Genomic DNA, 20,689 nt, shown 5'->3' on the forward strand with positions numbered 1-20,689 from the left:
TGTCATTTTACAATAATATATATACATGTCACGATCTAATATTGTCACACATGATTTGGCGACAAGCAAAAATACTCACTTTTATAAAGTTACAGGCCTGCTGTTGCGAAAATACAGTCCAAAAGACATGTTATATAGACATTTTCGAACCGGAAAGTCATTCAAGTCATACAAGTCGTTACAGAAGAGGATTAGGTCCACTGGAAAAAAAGGTGGGCACCTCTTTTTTCTTTTCCAGAATTCTGAGAAAAAAGCCAGAATCCTAAAGTTAGAACTTTAACTTTAATCTCAGAATTCAGACTTTTTTTTCGCAGAATTCTGAGGAAAAAAAGTCAGAATTCTCAGATTAAAGTCAGAATTCTGACTTTTTTCTGAGAAAAAGTCAGAATTCTGAAAAAAGTCAGAATTCAGAATTCTCAAATTAAAGTCAGAACTGTCGGTTCACAGTCAAAATTCTGACTTTTGGTATTCTGAGAAGAATACTGAGAGAAATTCTGAGAAGAATACTGGGAGAAAAAGTCGGAATTCTGACTTTAATCTCAGAATTCTGGTAAGAAAAAAAAGACATTCCCACTCCTTCTTTTCCCTGGGACCCTAATCCTCTTGCGTAGAAACGATACAACACACACACAAAAAAAAAAATAGACCTGACATGTTTCCGCCCGGTTTCGAACCGGGGACCTTTCGCGTGTTAGGCGAACGTGATAACCACTACACTACGGAAACCTCTACTACGTAGCCATTGAACAAACACACAAAAACGAATACTACATACAGAAAATTTGTTTTTTAATGGCCCGAAAAAGCATCGAATGCCTTGTCATTTGTAACAAATCATTCTCCATTGTGGAGACCACTGCCTGGTCTGTATGCTACCGGGGAAATATTCCCACATGAGATGTGAATAAAAGGTATTTCTACAAGTGGTACTCCAGTACGGATATACGCAAGTCTAAACTGAGTGTGACAGCTAAGAAACAGGCTCAAATGCACTGAAAACTGTCTGTGCTGGCTGCCTGTTAGAGAACAGACCACTTATGTGTCTTATGTAGTCTGGAAGATGAGTGGATGATGGGGTGGGTGAAGTTTTCTCTGTGGTGGTGTTGGGTGGACTGTCCCGGGCTATGTGGGGCCGGGCGGCGCTGCTGCACTGGGCCCCGGTCCGGATGGGCCTGGGCCCCCTTTCCCTGGCGGGTCGCGGAGTATGGGGATGCCTACTGGGGTCAGCGGGGGAGCTGGCCCCAGGGAGGGGTCACTTGCCCCTCCCTTCCTTCCTTCCCTCCCCATCTCCAGCTGCCTCCCTCTTCCTGCTCCACCACAACCATCCACACATGCAGGGCCTTGGAGTAGGGGTGTGTCACCAGGTTGAAGAGGAGGCAACCCCCCCCCCCCCCCCTCTGTCCCCTTCTGGCTGCCTCTGCCTCAATTTTATCCCACAACTTAGACATTCACATTACTCCCACTCTCATTACACATACATATAGGATCTTGGGGGTAGACATGCTACACGGAATTCAAATTACCATCAGGGTGTACACCTCACCCCTGGCGTCGTTGCCCACCTCTCAATTTTAAATACACGTAGACATTGAGGGCTAGCAGGAGGGGCTATGCGCTTACCTGCTGCTCTCTGGCAGGTAGCTCCATGCCCTCCTGGGTTTTAAATGCACCTTAGAACACACATGCATCAACACTACAATGAGCGGGTGGAGGGAGATTTGGAGTCTACTCTCACCCCCGTTCTCTGCGGCCTGCTGGAGTGGGGGGCTAGGAGGAGGAGTTGGCCGTCCGACTGGGGTCTGGAATGTGGGGCCTCCCTGCTGCTGCGGAGTCGGGTCGGTCTGCTTCTCTCCCCACCGCAGGGAAAAGGGTAACACCACCTGGGTCTGGGTGCAGTTCCCCCCTCCAGGGGCAAGGGTACCTAGACCCGGTTCGTAGAGTACGCTTGGGGAGTGTGATTGTGTGTACAGTGTCTCTCTATGTCTGTCTCCACGTTGGTTGAGTGTAGAGTAAGTGCATATGAGAGCATGAGGGTGGGAATGGATGTTTGCATCTGTGTGTGCCTGTATGTCTGTGTCTATATGTCAGGTTGGGTATCAGACGCCACCTCTCTGGGGACATCTCGGGCCCTCCAAGGTTTGGAGGCCTATCTCCCCCTACCACCACTTCCCCTGCTGGTGGCGGACTCCCTCAGACATCGGTGCGTTGGTTGTTCTTTGTGTCCGGGGATGGGCGTCCAGGTACACACCGGCTCACTCCTGGTGGCTGCTTGTCGGGGCCTGGAGCCTGGGGCTCGCTCGGGCCACTTCGGAGGTGGGGTGTCCCCGGCCTCTCGGCCTGGGGCTCGGTCACTCAGGCACAGCTGGCTGCCGGCGGAACTCACGGGCACGTCACTGCAACCCCCCCCCTGGCTTCTGCTCCGTGGCTGCTGAGTGACCCCTCATCTGTGGCTCTCCTCAGCTCTTTCTGGGACAGTGGCGTGGCTGCCCCTCTGTTGTTCTTCCTTGGTCTCTTGTGTTCTGGGGGCCTCTGGATGTCTGGAGTTTTGATCTCCTCCATACCTGCTTCATGGCCCTGGAGGACGGGGCAGTGGCTCCCCCACACCCTCTAGCAGATCATTACATGAAGGAACCTTTTTAAAAAAACCAAGCGCGTCCATGCTCACAGGTGTACACACGGGTGCTCACACATACAAACTACACCCTTTTTGGCTCCTACCTCAAAGCACACTGTGTGCTGTCGATCTTACGTGCTGCACAATAATGTTTAATATTTAGTATTTACTGTCATATTGCCATATATCATTGTGATGTTGTTTATTCTATTACTCTCGTTTTCTTCTGCTTGTTTTCTTTTTTCTTTCTCAACAGGTGATCCAGGTGATCTATATATGCATTTTTTTCTCTGCTTATTCTGTTGGTTTTTGTTTTTTGCCCTCTTTTGCTGTTTTTCTTTCCCTCAGTCAAGTCTGTCCCGTATTCAGCAAGTGAAAATAACATAAACAATAAAAGGTGAATCAAATGGACCATTACGGCAAGGCTGGGATGGTCAATTTGGTAAAGTAAATCCGTTGGGCATCTTTCTTCGCCTTTAGACAATAATTCTGATGGTAAAAGAGCCAAACGGGACAGGCAAAAAAAGAAAAAAAAATAGAGAACAGACCACAGTGGGAAGTCCTTTTCCTCTGCCTGCGAGTTGCGCATGCGTAGTAGGACGCCGCTGGCTGTGAGTAGAATCTATGGCCGTCGCGATGCAGACCGACGATTTTCCTTACTTACCTTCGGGACCAGCAGAGAGTATGTGCTGTTTATTTAACAGTTTGACGTGTGTTTTAGAAGAAAAGGGCGCGGTTGCACTGTGTAAAAGCCCTCCCTGTTATAGCTTAAAATACCGGCGCTGTTGTTACCTTCGCAAAGCTAACGTTAGCCGGTACTTAAGCAATAAGCGCATCGAGTTGCTAAAATGTGCTATGCTAGCTGTAGCCGTTTCGGCTCCAAGGTCGACAAGAGCACGTCTGCATCCGATGTTGCTTTTCAGTGACTGTGAAACATTTCGCCTGAATGGTTACTAATATGGACAGAGGGAGGCATCTTTGGCTTGGCATCAACTGAAATGCGTCTTTCACGCCATGCGGATTGCACTTCTGCTGGTCTTGCTTGTGTGTTTAGTAATGCAAGCAAGATACATGTGAGATTTCAGCTCGGGACAGTGTCATAACCGCAAGTGTATGAATTATGTAAAAGTATTTGTTTTAAATTTATGCGTGTCAATATCCGATTCGATGTATTTCCAGATAGTTATCCAGGGTGTAGACCTTAGTGTACATACTCTTTATGTTAGTCTTGGAGAGTCTGTTTTGTTTGTTTCCCCCCCTCTACTTTGGAAAGGATGCCACGACCATCCAGTGTGTTTTCTTTGGTGGACATACAGATTTTTTTCTCCAGTATGTTCTTTCAGTCTCGGAATACATCAAATCGTTGATTGGGCGACTTATCTTCCCACTATACACTCTTTGCAGCCTAAATGGAAATTGTGACTGCGATCCAACCACAGATTCAATTGTCCATTTAATTTTGATGCCTCGAAAAAGACTGGCTTTGTAATTCCTAAAACCTTTCCACAGTTTGGTTATGAAATGATAATAAAAAAAAAACTGCATTTTTTCCCCTTCTGATCCTTTTTCCATTTTGGTTCCAAATTCCACATGAGCATTGCAGCGTCTTCTGTTGAGGTCCTGTCATGTTCAAAGCTGTGAGGAGTGTTTGCATAACAAGACGCCCAAGTCTGAATAACAAAAAGCTGTGACTTTAACAGGATTCCGAATCCTCTAATGTGACACATTCAGATTGTAAATGCTTAAAAATACACTGTGCTCCTACATGTGTAAAGACGACGTGACATGTCATGCCATCCTCCTACAGAGCTGTAACCAACCAATTCGGCTGCCTGTCACGATAATACACCACCTGTTTAAAAAAAATTATTTATACATATATATTTTACTTTTGAGATATCAATGTGAATTAGTGATCTGCTTGGTATGAGCCAAGAATGACTAAGACTAAAAATGTTGTTCACAGATGTTTGCACAGGCATTGCCATAAACCCATAGGCAAGATAATAGTTAATCCAGAAAATTGTTTGTATTTTCCATAACACTATTAAATAAAACCAACACAAAATAGTGCATTTAAGCTCCTACATCCTTGGTAAGTAAAAGGAGTAGCTCGAGCAGATATGTTGTTTGAACTGCTGCCACAAATAGTCTCTTCACGTTGTGTTATAATTGCATTTTCCCAGATGATGTAACCTGATTTGAAGTTTCTCTCTCTCCCTTTCCTCTCCTTTGCAGTAAATAAGATGATAAAGGAGCATGGCGACCTGTTTTCTGACTCCCAGTGTAAAGTCTGCAGTGCTGTCCTAATTTCTGAATCTCAGAAGTTGACTCATTATCAGGTCAGTGAGCCCACGGTCTGCTGCGTGCTGCTGTGTTGGTGTCAGGGGACTTAGCTTTCATTAGATGGTGCTACAGTTTTCAGGAACGAGAGAAAAAGTGCACACTTATCACTTTTTAAGGTGTTATTATTGAATAGACTTGGCACTACATTAAAAGTTTATTTAAGCTGTAATAGCACATCATCATAAGGCTGTCCAGTAAATCACAAATATAGCAAAAGAGGGCAGAAGGGCTGTCCAACCAGCTGAGAGTAAGTGGACCTTTGGCCACACTGTTGACCAGATGTTTACTGTGATGCACTTCTCTTTTTTTCCCTGCTGTAAAGTGGATGATGAAGAGGAGACAATTCTAAGTTATTCTAAATTTTGACAAACCTGCAGATGTAAACAGCTTTTCAAATACTAATATTTAGTTTAAGTAAAATGGTTGGACATTGTTTGATTTATACGTTCATTTGTGATTGCTGGCTCTCATTGCAAAGAACCAAACTGAAGAAAAGAAGGAAATACTTACATCTAAAACCGTGTAGTTGCAGTGTTTGGCATTTATTGTGTAGTAAATTAGCAGTAGTAGATTGATGTCGATCCATAAATGCAACACTGAAATGGTTATATTAAATACAGTTATATTTTAGTTGAAATATTGATATGTTAAAGTTTGGAGACATAAATGTGTTAGAAATGTGCAGTGAATGTTTGTGTCCACTGTGGAATAAACATTGTGCTTGTCCTTTCAGAGCAAGAAGCATGCCAACAAAGTGCGGCGCTATCTTTCCATCCAAAATGAAAAAGAGCCAGCACTCAAAAAGCTGAAGCCCTTAACGTCTGACAGCGTGAGTAAAAAGTAGAGAACTCAAACCCGCACGAAGAAAACTTTTTATGAGTCACTATTACCTCGCCAACGATAAATCTGAAACAAAGTACTTTTAGAGATATCTTTGATCTTGAGCAGTTGGCTCTCCCAGTGTGTCTTGCACTTTTTCAGCGGGAGGTTTGTGTATTTTAAGACCATCAGTGAATGTTCCAGTCATATCTGCCTGCTCTTCAGTTTATATAAAACCTGCTCACATCAGCTAGCTGGGGCTGTCAGGTTTTCAAAAATTGTGATGAAATTATTCAGATGAATTTAACACAGTCTAAATAGTTTATCCTGAAAAGCTCCCCAGCAGTCGTGGAACACACTGAGAATTATTTCATGATTGCTTCATTCACCATCAGGATGCCTAAACTAGGACTAGACTAGGATGTCCTCATGAACTGGGGGAATAGTTACAGCCATGTCCCACCGGTAGGAGGCCCAGGACAGGACACTCTATAGAGATTATGTCTCTCGGCTGGTTTGGGAATGCTCAGGTTGCTGGGGTACAGGATCTGAGTATCTCTGCCTAAATTGCTGCCTCTACAACCTGAATCTGTATAAGGGTTGATGGGTAGATAGGTGGATCTTTTATTCAGAGATCAATTATTAAGTCATACAAGTTGTGGAAATTAAACTTGCTGATAATCTACTGAAGGTTGAGGCTTTTTTTTGCAGTAATATTTGATTGATTTATGTTCCTGTGCAGGACTGTAACAATGGAGACACAGACCGGTTTAAGGTGTGTCATGTATGTAACATGACCTTCTCTGCTCCAGTAGTGGCTGAGTCTCACTATCAGGGCAAAGTTCACGCCAAGAACCTGAGGTTGAAAGCAGTTGGACCTCAAGCTCTAGGTATTTAGCTTTTGGTTTTATTTCCTGTGTGTATCCTTTATGTTACCCTTTATGAAGTCTTTTTTTTAAATTCTATGTCTTCTTCTGCAGTAAACTCCCAAATAGCGCCAACTCCTCAACTAAAGAAGAAACCTGCAGATGATTCAAGCGGCACTCCAGTGACAGGAAACAACAACAATCCAGACCGTTTCTGCTCCATATGTCAGGCCTCATTCAACAACCCGCTCATGGCCCAGCAGCACTATGTAGGCAAGAAGCATAGAAAACAGATGACAAAGCTTAAACTGATGGAGACGTACGGGCCATCCACAGCACCAGGTCCGATTGCAGAAGCATGAGTTTGTGCAGTTCTGTTTTGTTTTTTAAAAAAAACAACAACTAAACTTTCAATATGCAATAAGAGCACATTGTTTGAAATTATTCCCTACTTTTCATTGATCTACAGCTTCCACAATAAATGGCTATCCATGCACCATCTGCAACATTGAACTGAACTCTGTGGAGCAGTATCAGTCGCATATCAGCGGAGCCAAGCATAAGAATCAGTAAGTACAACACTGGGGTTAGTTTTGTTTTGAAAACAGAACTTTTTGGCACCATGTGGTTACCACAAAGAGTCCACAGAGTCCTCAAATGAGCAAACAGAACATAACATAGCTACTTTTCTGTTGGCTGTGTACATGTTTGCTTCTCTCCTACTCTCTACTCTCACTCATTCTGCATTTTGATATAGTCGAATTCACAATAAATCTTTTATCACATACACATTTTCTGTTCCTGTTGTCAGAAAACAAGATGACAATGAAATGCTGATTGATTGATTTCTTTTATTTATTTATATTTTAGCACAGCCCAGAAACTACAGGGCGCCATAACACTGACTAGTCCACTTTGTTCTGCTGTGACATCAGACAAACCCTACACTCACATGTGTTAAAAACAAAGACTGCTGAGAACTGGGCTGTATGTAAAATTAAAGTTATTGCTCAAAGAGAAAGTTAACACACCATGGAGCTGGAGCCATAGCAGTTAAGTGTGGCAGTATATACTAAAAGAGCTGAGTAGCTCCCGTTGGCTGCATCTCAGGGTTACAAACAGACCTGAAGGCAAGCAGCTGTTCCAGTTTGAGTTAAAGTTACAGACACTGAAACTGAGCCCGAAACCAGGCGTATAGAAACATATTATACAAAATGATATATATCGTTGTATTTTGCATTGGAATTTCAGATATAGAATCAGGGCACCGGTGAGACTAATATTAATATAGGAAACTAACTTGGCGCTGCAGCCTCACAGCAAGAATGTTTCTGGTTCGAACTTACCAGATCTGATATGTCTCTGTGTTAACCCTGAAATAGACTGACACCCTTTCAGGGTGTACCCTGCCTCTTGCCTAATAATAGCATCCATTCATTTTCTTCTTCTTATCTGGTTTGTGGGGTCCGAAGCCTAAGCAGAAGAGCCCAGACCTTCCTCTCCCCAGCCACCTCCTCCAGCTCTCGGCTGGCCTTGGTCTACCCCAGAGCCTCCCCCAGGAGGCATCCTTGTTAGATGCCCAATCCATCTCAGCTGGCTCCTTTCAAATTTACCAGTGTAACCCTCCCTGGGATAGGGTTACCAGCCCCCCACCCCACCCTTCAGCCAGGGGAGGGAGCAGCATCTGGTGGCCTGGCCCGTCCTTTTGAAGCCCCACCACCCACAGGGGGCGCTGTAGGGGTAGGGTGCAGTGTGTGTCAGGTGGCAGCCGAGGGTGGATGCCATAGCAGCCTGATCCAGCTGTTGAGGCTGGCCATCTGACCCTTGAAACAATAGTAACAAAACTGAAACGAGTAAAGCCGGCACAGAAATTAAAAGTAAACTGAAAAATAAAAATAAATACAAAACCATCAAACCACAGATGGAAGACAGTGGACAGTCTCCATTCTTTACTTGACCACAAAGAAGTTCTTTACATATTGTGGACCCTGTCTTCTCTGTGGCAGGGACTAAGCTAAAGCACCAACACCCACATGAAGAAGTGCATTTTTGAGACCCAAGTTGATGGTGCACAGCTAAAACATGTAGACAACACATCCTCTGGAAAAAGAGAAATGTCCTAAAAATAATTTTCTTTTATTTCAAAGAGTGAAGAAATCGAGCCTGAAGATCACAGAGAACAAACACCCGGCAGATCAATCGTACAGCAGCGATAACCAGTATGCTGCCCCCGATGACCAGTACCCGCCCGAGGAGGAGCAGTTTGGCAGAGACGACAACTACGTAGGCGGAAATAACCAGTATGCTCCAGAGGACACGGCGTACACAGAGGAGTACCAGTACACTTGAGGCTGGACTGGGATGGACTAAAGAGGTTTCAGTCAGGACTTGGAATGACACACAACAACCAGCCCCTTTAACGTATTAACAAAAAATCAACCTCTATGAACCTTCAGCTCCTGTCAGTCTCTTCTGAGTAGGTGTTTCCCTGGAACAGAGTAATGTAGCTTTGGATACTGGAACAACATTTTGAGTTTCTCACCGAAAAGGTTTTTTTTTTTCTTTTTGTTTGTTTGTTTTTATTTATTTCTCTTTAAATGGAAAAAAAAAGAAGCTTTTCACTCGTGGAAAGTTATTTAACCCTTCAGTGCGTGATAAAGGAAGTGTAGTTCAACATCCGGGCTTAGTGTACAAACACCAAACACTAACAGGGGAAAGTCTGCTTTGAAATTTTTGTCTTAAGGGTTGGCAGCAGTCATCCCATGTTTATCCCTAAACTAACCCGTATTAACATCTCATACCTGAGCCACATGCAAGCAGTGAACTCTACAAAGCAAAGCAGCTTCATACTTCTCATGTCACCTCTTCGGTTTGGTTTGTAGGTCCTGTAAATGCATTTATTGAGACACGCGCCTTTTTCATGTCTCAAGACACAGTAACTTAGTCAAACTGAGGCTTTATGTCTGGATTTAACAGACTAAAGCTGATGTTTTAATGTCCTGGACAAAGCTGATATTATTGTTCAAGTGGCCCACAGTTTTTCTTTTTTATTCCCCTTGTCTTGGTAGCTGCAGTTTTTACTGTAAAAACACAAGAGTAGGTGAGCCTCAATTAGATAATTTTAGTACTTCAAATGGTATCCAAATGTGTCAACAACAACAACCATTGTATTCAAAGTATTTGATTATTATTATTGTTTTATAAAACATTATCTCTCTAGACTTTAAGCATACAAATGTTATCATGCAAAGTTTGAACATCATCACTGACTTTTGAAACAAAGTATAATTTTCTTTTTTTGTACTGTTTAGTTAAAGTCTAATTTTCTTTAAGAGTGTGAGGTTATTAATTATCCCAAGTGTCCAAACTCTGTAGAGACTGATAGATGCTTTCTGAGCTCTGTAACTACTGTCAGTAGCAGAGATCACAGTATTTACCACGGAGAAGAAAAGAGTGATGTCAAATTAGGAAGTGATGTCAACATAAGAATGACAATAACGTTTTATTAGTCTGCTTTTCCTCATAAAGAATTGGTTCAATATTTTAATAATGAATGTCTTCAACTTTTTGGCTAAAGGGAAAAAAAGATTTTGTTTGGATGTAATTTATACCAAGAGGGCTTGTGCATACTGTACAGTACATCCTGTATTTAGCAAAAAAGAAAACAACAAACGTGGGCTTTTTGTTTTTACCCTCATCGTTTGAGTGTTCTGTGTTTTTGTGATTAAGATTTGCTTTCGATAAGTTATGTATCGCTGAGGGTACAAAAAAATGCTGCAAAGGTGTGTATAAAGTAGAGACATGTTTTAAAAGAGCTCACAGTTTCATGAGTCTTTTCAAGAAGGAGGAACACAAAGGAGATTAATGTCGGGAAATAAAATGATTAAATGCATCTGCTTCTAAAAAGCAAAATCAGTGATGTGTGAGGGCACGGCTCAGTGGAGAAATGTGCATGTAGGTGTGAGGTGAGGTAGGGGAAAAACAAAATCACAAGGGAGACGAGTGTCTGGAGACTTCACAGACCGGCAGCATCAGTGTGGCTCGCACCCTGTTATCCACTCTAAAAGAAGGAAGGAGTTTAATTCAGGCTCAGTTTAATAGTTTATATCTATGAAGTAGAGCGGGAACATTAAAGGAAAAAGGTCTGTAATGTTTATATGCACCCACACGCTCAATCAGTTTATATGAATCTGTTTAACAGATGAATGTCAAAAGAAAGTCTTTATCTTATAAAGCACTTTTCAAATTCCATTGTACAAAGTGCTTTACAAGGGCAAGAGAATAAAGCAGTAGTAACAGGAAGCACTCCGAGATCGCGAACTTTTGCCAAGGCAGCTCACTCTGTGGCCAGTATTTACTTTAGGGTAGCATGACTTATGTTTATTTTGATTATATAAACATATGTAGGAGTAGGTAATGGATAATGGGTATTGGTTTGTAAATACTGACATGAATAAGTTATTATGTAATAGACTACAGTATATCTCTAACTAGGCAGCTCATGACAATCCTTTCTTTAAAGATGTCACACATTTTGTGGTCATCTTGAAAGAAAGGCACATCTGAACCGCAAAAGTGAAAACGGGAGAATTTTAGGTGCAGTTTTAAAGATAAAAATTTGACCTTCAGATCCCAGATCAAATGTGATATATGTTGACAATACACAACACACTTGTATGACTCAAAATTTGAAAGTATATTCTTTTTAAGTCAACTTTTAAGTCATTTTTTCCAAAAGTTACAGTTTTGAAATAGGAATCTGAAATTTTGACTCTAGGTTGGCACAAATTGTTTTGTTTGTTTTCAGTGGCAGAAACAAGGTTGAGTAGAAGCGAACAAGTCGACTGACCTGATTTCCACAGACGGGCTCTTCCCAAGCCTCTGAGCCCTGACTGCAAATGCTCCTTCCCCCTTTAGTTTTCAGCTGGGCCACTAAAACAGAAAAAAGACCACAAGCTTAAAAGAGGATAAAACCAACCGAAAACAGAATACATTACAGTTAATGACATACAGCAGTAACATGTCAACACAAGGGGAGTGGAAAGAGGTGAAGAAATCATCAGTCCATCATAGCTGTCCCCTAGTAGCCTGAGCCTATAAATTAAGGACTAGTTCAGGGTCACCTAAACCTGCCATAATTATACATAGAGATGGTGTTAAAGATCTTTTTGGGTTTCTACTGAACCAGTCTGAGAGAAAAGTACTTTAGTGGGTAATATAATATGATGCCTTTAAGATACGACAGGACCCAAACATGCAGGGCCTTGAGGAAAACATACTTTTAGGTGAAGTTTGTTCCAGGGGTTGATCATGTGCTTCATTCTCCTCTTTAGCATGGATAAAGTCCATGGTTTCATTTGGGGTGTGATGAAAGTCCACCCAGGCGATGAGAGGCCTTTCTCTTGTATATTTAGATAAAGTTTAAATTGTTTTTAGACGTTTAAAGGCCATCACTGTGAAAAATAAACTGGTTTCAGGAGACTGACATTACATCCTTTGTGTTACTTTGAGGAGGTGGAACAGACTGGATGAAGATCATCTCCTATCTTTCTCAATGCATAGCTTTCCATAACTTACAATGAGACACCCGCTGAACTTTTATTGCTGATAATTTCCCAGTTTGATGTGAAAGAGTCTCCACAGAAACTGTGCTCCAGAGCGGTTCGAGCAGTTTGACCTCTCTCACACTTGTGTGGTTGTTGAGACAGTAGATTTGTCTTTGGAAGGAGAAGTTTAGCTCTCACACATGGGTGGATTTATTTTAAGGATTATAATAAAAACAAAGAGAATAAAACTGAAACATTTAAGGTAAAAAACCAAAGGCCAAACAGAATCTGTGCTTCAAAACTGATCAAATGTTTATAACTTGAGAAAATTGTGTCCCAACCTTTGTGAGCTTCCTACAAGATTATATGCAAGACTTCACCCACCTGGTGGCGCACTTGCTCTTCGCTAGTGCTGGGTCAGAATGAGATGAGACACTTTTCCATAAAAAAGAAGGAAAAATGCTAGTGGTTCCAGAAAAATACTTGAAATTAAAAACAAACATGAATGTTTTCCTTAATGCACTGCAACTTGTTTTATTTCTTTTCAATTCTAATTTGACATCATCGCAGGATTTTTATGCAATTTCCTGGTTCTGCATAAGCACAAACTAACAAATTCTGATTATGCAGCCTGTAGATTTGCATATCGTTTGACAGAATCTATAAAACTATAACCAAACAACCCAAAATAATTATTTTATTTGGGTTTAAATCCAGATTTTTCACACTTCAACCCAGTCAAAAAAGGACAGGTTTGTACAGCTATGTCATGTGAGACCTGCCATGAATGTATCCCAAAGAAAGGACACTTCACTGACACATTTTGAACAAACACCTGCATGCTGTTTTATTTTTCACCTGGTCCTGATGCAAAGGAGGTCAGGTTGGCACGAATTTAAACATTTTCCTGCAGTAAAATAAATGTAAATTAATGCTTCTACAAAGACAAAAATCATGCACTGCATGTCTCCAAAGTCCTTTCAGACAGACATTTGAAATATAAAGGTTTGCACTCTGGAAGTTACAGAAAGCCTAAGGAAACTATACAACTATAACAAACAAACAAAGTTGCGAGTGGCCTAAGTTGATGAATATCACAAGTCTTACTAATCTTTTATTAATCACTTATTAATGTAATAAATATCAAATAATTTATTACATGCAATTCTGCTACTCAGCGTCTGAACAATGCAGAAACAAGAAGCATCACCTTCTCCCCTTTTGTGCATTTGTATCATTTTTACCAGCGTAAATGTGATGCTCAGAAAGGCATTCATAGTGCAGCAGTGCAGCTGTTTGTACAGTACGTATGAGTGTCTCGCATACAATATGTGGAGCACACGGGGTGACATCGGGATAATGTCTAAGAGCTGCCAGACAAGATGATTTGTCTTGGTCCGCTGCAGGCTGAATGGGTTTCACCAGCATTGTAATTCAATTAAAAGAGGAATGTCAGTTTAAAATGCTCCCAGTCTGGTTTGTATATGGCATCTGTATCTTTCTTTTTTTTTTTACAGCATCCGCCAACAGACAATGCTGAATAAATTGTGTTTTATTGTCAGTTAAATTTGTCTACTTGCCCTAAAAATGCTCTGGTTGCCAGATTGTGTTTGAGAGACACTTTAGCTGCCTTGGAGCTCTAAATTTCATCATTGTCTGTATGTAAACACAATGCGGGTTTCTACTGATTTGCATTTTAAGTGCAGCATATGTTGCATCCAGATGTTGCTTCTGCTTTAGAGAGAAACAGATGCATTGGATTAGGAGTTCAGCATCAGCAAGCTACAAATAGAGTGCTCATTGTATCATAAAACTGTCTTCTGTTTAGCGATGAGAATAAAAGAACAGAAATTCCCTGCATGTTGCTCCAGTTATCGAAGCGTCAGAGAAGAACAGTGCGGTGAATGCAATTAGAGCACCGTACAGCATGTCAAAGTAAGTCTGATAGGGGCGGACACAGCGCCCTTTGGTTTGTTTTTACATGACCCAGAAATGACTATTCTGATGCTGCTTCGGTATGTGATGACAGAGGGAATATAAAATATGACACTAGTAGTAGTTTTTGGCATATTAGTGGTGCGTGTACCTTTGGGTGGTTATCAAGACCAACTCACATTTGACATTTCATATCATCTCTAATCCAACAAACAAAAAAAATATATACAATATTTTCATAATTTGCCTGGTTGCAATAATATAGAGCCTGATTTTTCATGGTCAGGGTAACTATCAGTAGTGTGGTAGAGAAAAGTCATTGTGGAAGTCCTATTAATGTTTAATTGGAATTCTGTGTTTCCTTTATTTATTATACCAAAAACATTTACCTGTAAAGGTATATACTTAGACTCAAGATATGAGTTGGCTGAGCTTGTTGGTGATATTTAAAAACCTGCAGCATCAGTGGCTCCCCTCAACTCTGTGTTTATTAGCAGGTAAGTTAAATTAAAGATTGCGTAGTGGTCTTTTTGATCCCATTTAACTCTCAGCTGGTCTAACAGCGCAAAAGCATTTTACTCAGGAGAATTGGTAAAATTAGCGGTGACCCCTGCTGATGTTTTAAGTCACTTCTGCATTGATGTTCATCCATTTTTTTTATATACAGTCTCTGATTACACCTGACTAATGTAATTTGATTGTCAGGACATAAATTAGATTTCAAGTAGACTTTGGTGGATTTAATTGTCTAAAAACAAAACTTTACTGTTTCCTTCCTGTTTCCTGTATAATTTTTATTTTACATAAGATATTAAATTTTTGCAATATCCAGAATGGCAAAAGCTTGCTTGGCAAAAGTGGGCTAGTCTTTTAATCCAAACGATGATTTATCTCCAAACAAATGAATGTGACATCACTAAATAGATCTATTCTTCTGCAAATATGGTTGTGCGTCACTGAGAGAGGTGTCCAATCAGAAAAGGCTAATGTTTATCTATGTGGACTTTTTTGTATTTATTGCTTATTACTGCATTTAAGCAATAACTTTTTGATTACTGATAATTTCTTTTAAATAATGCAGTGAGAAGCAGCTCATGTCTCAGGGTTAAAATGGAGGGAGAAAGTACAGTATGTGGCTTTTTCCCCCCCAATCTGGTGTCTTGTTCCATTTCCTGCACTGTGTAAGCCGTGTCCTCAAAGGATCAAAAGAAAAATCAATCCGGCAAAGTTGCTGAAGGTTTTCTGCCATCGGATCTTTGCCTCTGTTTGCAGGATGGGGGTTTCTGATTTACATCTCAGATACAAAAGAAAACATCAGTGTCTGACTCTGTTTTATTTAATCACGCAGAACTACACACTCAGGAAGGAAGAGTATAAACCTCCAAAATCCTGATGTAACTCTAGATATTTAAAACAGACCCCTTTTCCCTCCCTCTGACACTGTGAAGCAGGAGATACTCTGCATGTTTAGCGTCACTGTAGAGCTTTTTAGGAAGGTCCAAGCACCATAACTAAAAAGATTTGCTTTTATTTATTTATTTTTTGTTCCCTTCATTAAAGTCCGTTTGTTCTATGACAGAAATGTTGTATTTCATGGCTTTACATGTCTTGTTGCATAGCTTGTTTGCGAGTTTTTGTGAGCATATTATGTTGTTGTAATCATTTTTCAAATTTTAAACACTAAACTTCTAAGAGCAGAATAGAGAAAATGATAAAAAAGAAGCACAAAGAGACCAAAAAGTGTCAAAGAGCAGAATGAGGCAGACTGCGGGCTTGCACTCTGTAACAGCTTTCAGAAGATTTTTTAAATGGAGCCATCCGCAGGCCGAATGCATCTCAATGAACAACGAACAAAAAAGAAAAAAAATCCTCTTTTTGAAGCACAGGTGCAGGAGCTGCACTGCACATAACGGGATTGCATTAGGGTGATGAATTCTTATTAGATAAGGTGGTAGATTGTACTTTTCCTCTATTACTGCCAAGGCTATAAAATAATTATCTCTGCAGTTGATGCTCCACTTGGTATTTAACATTCTAATCAATTCAAGCGTGAGGCTTTCAGCCTAGTCTTTATATCCATTAAGAAAATTGATTGAATTATCTCAACCAGGTGGCTGTGGCTCAGGAGGCAGAGCGGGTCATCTACCCAATATATGATCACTGGTTTGATCCTGGATCCCAATCTCTGCAGCTCGGGAAGTTTCTTTGGGCAAAATACTGAATCACGATGCATCTGTGTGTGTGAGTGAGTGTGTGTGAGTGTTAGGTAAAGGACTTGGAATGTGTGTGTCAATGTGCGAATGAGGCTTGTGGTAAGAAAACTGCTTTGAGTGCTCAAATTGAGTGGAGATGTGCTATATAAGTACCAGCCCCCTTTAACATATCTAATTTGCTAATGCACTAAAATGATACTCAGTTATTTAACAATGAATGTAAAAGGAGTAGCTTGTAATGACAACTCCCCTCATAATTTTACCAGATCTGCTCAGCGCTTCAGAGAGCTTTACCACCCATGAACTAAATCTTGAAGTGTTATTTAAATTCTCACTAATCTTTTTCAGAACACTGCACGCTGATCAGCACCACACAGCAGCCAGGCAAAGTTAACATCCAGCTATTGTAGTTTGCGAGTGCGTAGGAGATAGCTTAGGATGTTTTACATGGAAAAATTATAAGCGCTCATTTATGGGATGTTAATAGGACTTCACTGAGTCAGCCCCCATGCCTGAAACCATCTTACTGAAATATAAAAACATAAAAATTCTTATGATCCATAAATGTTCCTTCAGGTATTCTTTCAGGGGATCCTGTTGGATTCAGTCATTAAGCCTCACCCAAACAATCAGCAGATTTTAGCACAATGTTGGCGTTTCATGGCAAAAACTAAACATCGTTACTATTCTCTCATAACAAGTCTGACCGATTGTTCGCATTTTGCAAAAGATAAAATAAAGGTTGAGGTTTTTGTCTTAAAGTGGGTTTAAATAGTTTAGTTTCAGACAATTTTGGTACCATGAAGTTAAACTGAACAGTCTCTGGTTGCTGTCATCAAACTCAAGCACCATGGGTGTTTTTCAGCTTCTTAACCAATGGGACTGTTATAAGTTTATATGGGATTAGAAGCCATAGTAAAAAAGTAATAGGTTACATATGCTTGACATTGAGACACTGTTTGTGTAGATGCACCTCTAGTTTATTACTAACTTTCTCTTATATTAAAGAAGCTGCTAGGACGGCCTCCCATGCAGTGGCTGGTAAACATAGTCAGACATTAGAAAATGAAGAGCCAGATTTTTCCTTTAGACGATTTCTCAAATCAAATGTTCATAAGAAAGAATAATGATCAAACTTTAAATGGATATTTAAACTTAACCATCAACCAATCACCCAGTGGTTATTATCTATAACAGGTTTACAAGTTGACAGTATTTAAGAGTACACAACTCTTTCTGCCACTTCAGACACACTTTTGCATATTATATTTGTGCACAGTCATGTGGGACTCTTTTTTTGCCCCTGTATTGCTGCACTGTCGTTCGTGCACACTGCAGAAAGAAAACAGCCAATCAAAGGAGGTGGGTGGCTCAGGCTTTCAGCAGCTCATTCCCCAGCATGCACCAGGCATATTTCCCATCAGCCATCAGTCAGTGAGGCAATCTATTACTGACAGACGGGAAGCACCCACATCTAGGTCTTGGCCTTGAAGAAGAAGCTGTGGGACACAGGTGTAGTGTGTGAAGTTTTGTCTGCTCGGTAGTAATTTCAACACTTCATCCATGTGTCTAGGTGTGTATTTGTGTCTCTGTGTTGATGTTTTGTCTCTTTTACCAACTCTCTATGTGTGACTGTTTATGAATCCTTTACAAACACAGTGTGGTTTTCCAGATTTAAACCAGCTTTCACTGAATTTCTCAGTATCATTTAGTTGGAGTTATGCGTCTGTTCCAGCAACATACACTCTAAAAAGTAATTCATCAGGCCTTTTACCACCACTTGATTAAATCCATAGCTGCAACATAAAAATTCTAATTTATTGATTAAGATAGACCTTCTAAGTTGCAAACTTTATTTTTTGGGTTGTGTTGAATTAATAATGTTGGTAATTACATTAAATTAATTTTATATGTAATTTGAAATTAAATCCCAATGTTAGTGGGTTCAAAATAAAATTCAAGTTGTAATTACTTAAAGAAATTGAATAGATAACTTATTTTTTTTCTTCTGATTTCAAATTCCCTCCCCTACCGACTTAACTAGCCCGGGCAAATTCACACATGTTGGGTTGCATGGTGCAAGCTTTTGTAAAAGACATTTCAAGGTAAGTAACATTTGATTTACAAATAACAGTTCTACCAAAGCAAAGCATTTGTGCTAGTCACCTGTAGTGGATTTGTGTATGATGTGATGCTCATACAGATAAGGAAATACTTTGCACTACCACATGTAGCTAATGCTAGCCATTCTAAACTTTAGCACAGCAGAGGATAAGACTTATAAAGTTTCATTTGAGTCTTCAGCTTCAGCTAGAGAGTGCAACTGTGGCTAGGAAAAGCGTGGTTAAAGTTTTGCTACACAGTGCAATCTAATTTCGATCTTAGGCTAATTTTGTTTTTCTTTTTACCAAAATTAGAAACCTTTAAACTGTGAATAGTTTTGTCAGAGGGATAACCTAGAGGCTTCTTTTTTCCATCTGGCTCACCTATTTTATGTCTTTATAAAACTTGCATGACCTATACATTTTTTACAAAATGGGCTGGGAGTGAACAATGTGTAAATTCGAAACCTCTGCAAAAACAGGGTTGCTAAAACATTAGAGATTACACCACGGTTATGGTGGGGAAGTCTCCCTCGTCTTCACCAAGATTGTTTTTCTTCCCTCAAAACTTGGGGTAGCCTTAGATCACTTCTATCCTCTTTAAATAATGTATTAGAGCATTCATTAATGCAGTGTAGCTAATAGTCTGCAAGGTTTAATTCTTCTATTTGTGTGTTCTACAGATAAAGGAGGAGTTCAAGAGAATAACCACTGTAAGCCTTGAATGGCTACACTTGACAATTGCACCCCAAAACTGATGGATGTCATTTTATCAAGGGGAGGAGCTAAGGGAGTGAGAATCAGGCAGATCAAGGACATGCTTCTTGAGGTAGGACAACTATTTAGACTTTGGGTAGCTTTGAAATGCACTTTGTTGTCAGTCACCCATGTATTTTATACTCATATTTTATTTTTTCTTAAATAGCACAAGACAATTGAAACAAGCAGAGAAGTAGCCATCTGCTGCCTTATCACTTTCCTTGGAGAGAAGGACGAGGACCTTTTCATGAAGTTTGGTGTAAGTAATTCAGCATTGTGTGTGTGTGTGTGTGTGTGTGTGTGTGTGTGTTCGTTCCATTGATCATCTGAATTCATTAAGATTCTATAATTCACTAACCTATTTTTTAAAATTTGCTTTACAAGGACACCGAAGAACTTAAGGCAGGTGATGAAAACTGCCATCATCAGTGACCGGTACACCCCTGGATCTAACCATAAGACTGCAACCATTGTGGTGGAGGAAACAAAAATCATGGAGGGCCAGAATTTCCCAAGGTGCTGTGTTTTGCTCATGGGCATAATATATGCTCTCAATCTGAGCTAATGCAAGGATCTGAAATATACTTTTGAAGTTGTTCAGAAGCTGTTCCTTGACCTTGATGGAACCATCATTATGTTAAAGATGTTGACTCTGTTTCAAATTGTTAGCTGTTTTGAATCCTGTATGTGTAAAATTGATCTTAAAGGTGTTTGCTGCATTGTGTAATAGAAAGATGCAAGATCTTGTAAAGTTTGGTAGGCATTGAAAGTTAACATTTACTGAACACTTGCATGGAAGTATTACTGCAACAAAATGTTTTCTAAGTAGATTTTTTTTACCAATTGAACACATTTGTTTCTGTGGTGTTAAATACATAAAGGCATATTCTATAACTTGGCTGTGATGGTATAAATCTAAATTTCTGTTTTATTTTCACTTTTTAAATACAAAGTGTTGAAATGCCTACTGTTAAAAAATAAAAAAGTTATTTGATTAAAAAAATGTTGAATGAATTCCTTTCTTAAAAGCTATTACAATAAAAAAAGAGAAAGCTAAAATGATGATAATAATGATGAAAATCAGCAACTTAATATTTTAAGTAATGAACTTTAAAAAATTGTTTTTGTAATTGCTGTAATTGATTACATAACACTTAAAAATCATTTCAAATAATGTGGAAAAAGTAATTGGAGGAACATAATTTTTATGAGTAAACAACTTAAAAATATGTTTTTAAGCTACCAAATATTACGTAAATGGTAATTAAAATCACCTTTGATTATGGAGGATAATTTAATTCCCGTAACTCAATATAGTTTGTTGGTTCAATCTAATTTCAACATAAGTTATCATAACTCAAAAAGAGTAATGGAAACTGTTGCGTTAATTTTTTTTGTTGAGCTTAAACAATAGTTTTTAGAGTGTACTCGACATAACCTGACATGCAAATGCACCTACACATCATGCTGCTGTGATTGGAAAACTTTC

At 39.9% G+C, this 20,689-nt stretch overlaps 1 protein-coding gene, 1 long non-coding RNA gene and 1 other non-coding gene across 3 annotated transcripts; 2 read left to right on the top strand and 1 right to left on the bottom strand.

The window, feature by feature from the left end:
• Positions 1–653: 653 nt before the first annotated feature.
• Positions 654–726, bottom strand: trnav-aac (transfer RNA valine (anticodon AAC)). The gene has a single exon. It is a non-coding gene; the product is annotated as a tRNA-Val (tRNA).
• A 2,434-nt stretch (positions 727–3,160) lies between these two features.
• On the top strand, positions 3,161–10,459 carry znf346 (zinc finger protein 346). Its single transcript, XM_026182816.2, has 7 exons — positions 3,161–3,296; positions 4,853–4,956; positions 5,694–5,789; positions 6,522–6,669; positions 6,760–6,987; positions 7,115–7,214; positions 8,793–10,459. The coding sequence occupies exons 1-7, from the start codon at positions 3,239–3,241 to the stop codon at positions 8,992–8,994; spliced, it is 936 nt and encodes a 311-aa protein (XP_026038601.1). The 5' UTR covers positions 3,161–3,238; the 3' UTR covers positions 8,995–10,459.
• A 7,629-nt stretch (positions 10,460–18,088) lies between these two features.
• On the top strand, positions 18,089–20,203 carry LOC113033491 (uncharacterized). The gene is made up of 4 exons (XR_003274036.2): positions 18,089–18,444; positions 19,125–19,270; positions 19,367–19,459; positions 19,585–20,203. It is a non-coding gene; the product is annotated as an uncharacterized LOC113033491 (long non-coding RNA).
• The last annotated feature ends 486 nt before the right edge of the window (positions 20,204–20,689 follow it).

This window comes from Astatotilapia calliptera, chromosome 10 (genome assembly GCF_964374335.1).
Source record: "Astatotilapia calliptera chromosome 10, fAstCal68.1, whole genome shotgun sequence".
In the NCBI taxonomy this organism is placed as follows: Eukaryota; Metazoa; Chordata; class Actinopteri; order Cichliformes; family Cichlidae; genus Astatotilapia; species Astatotilapia calliptera.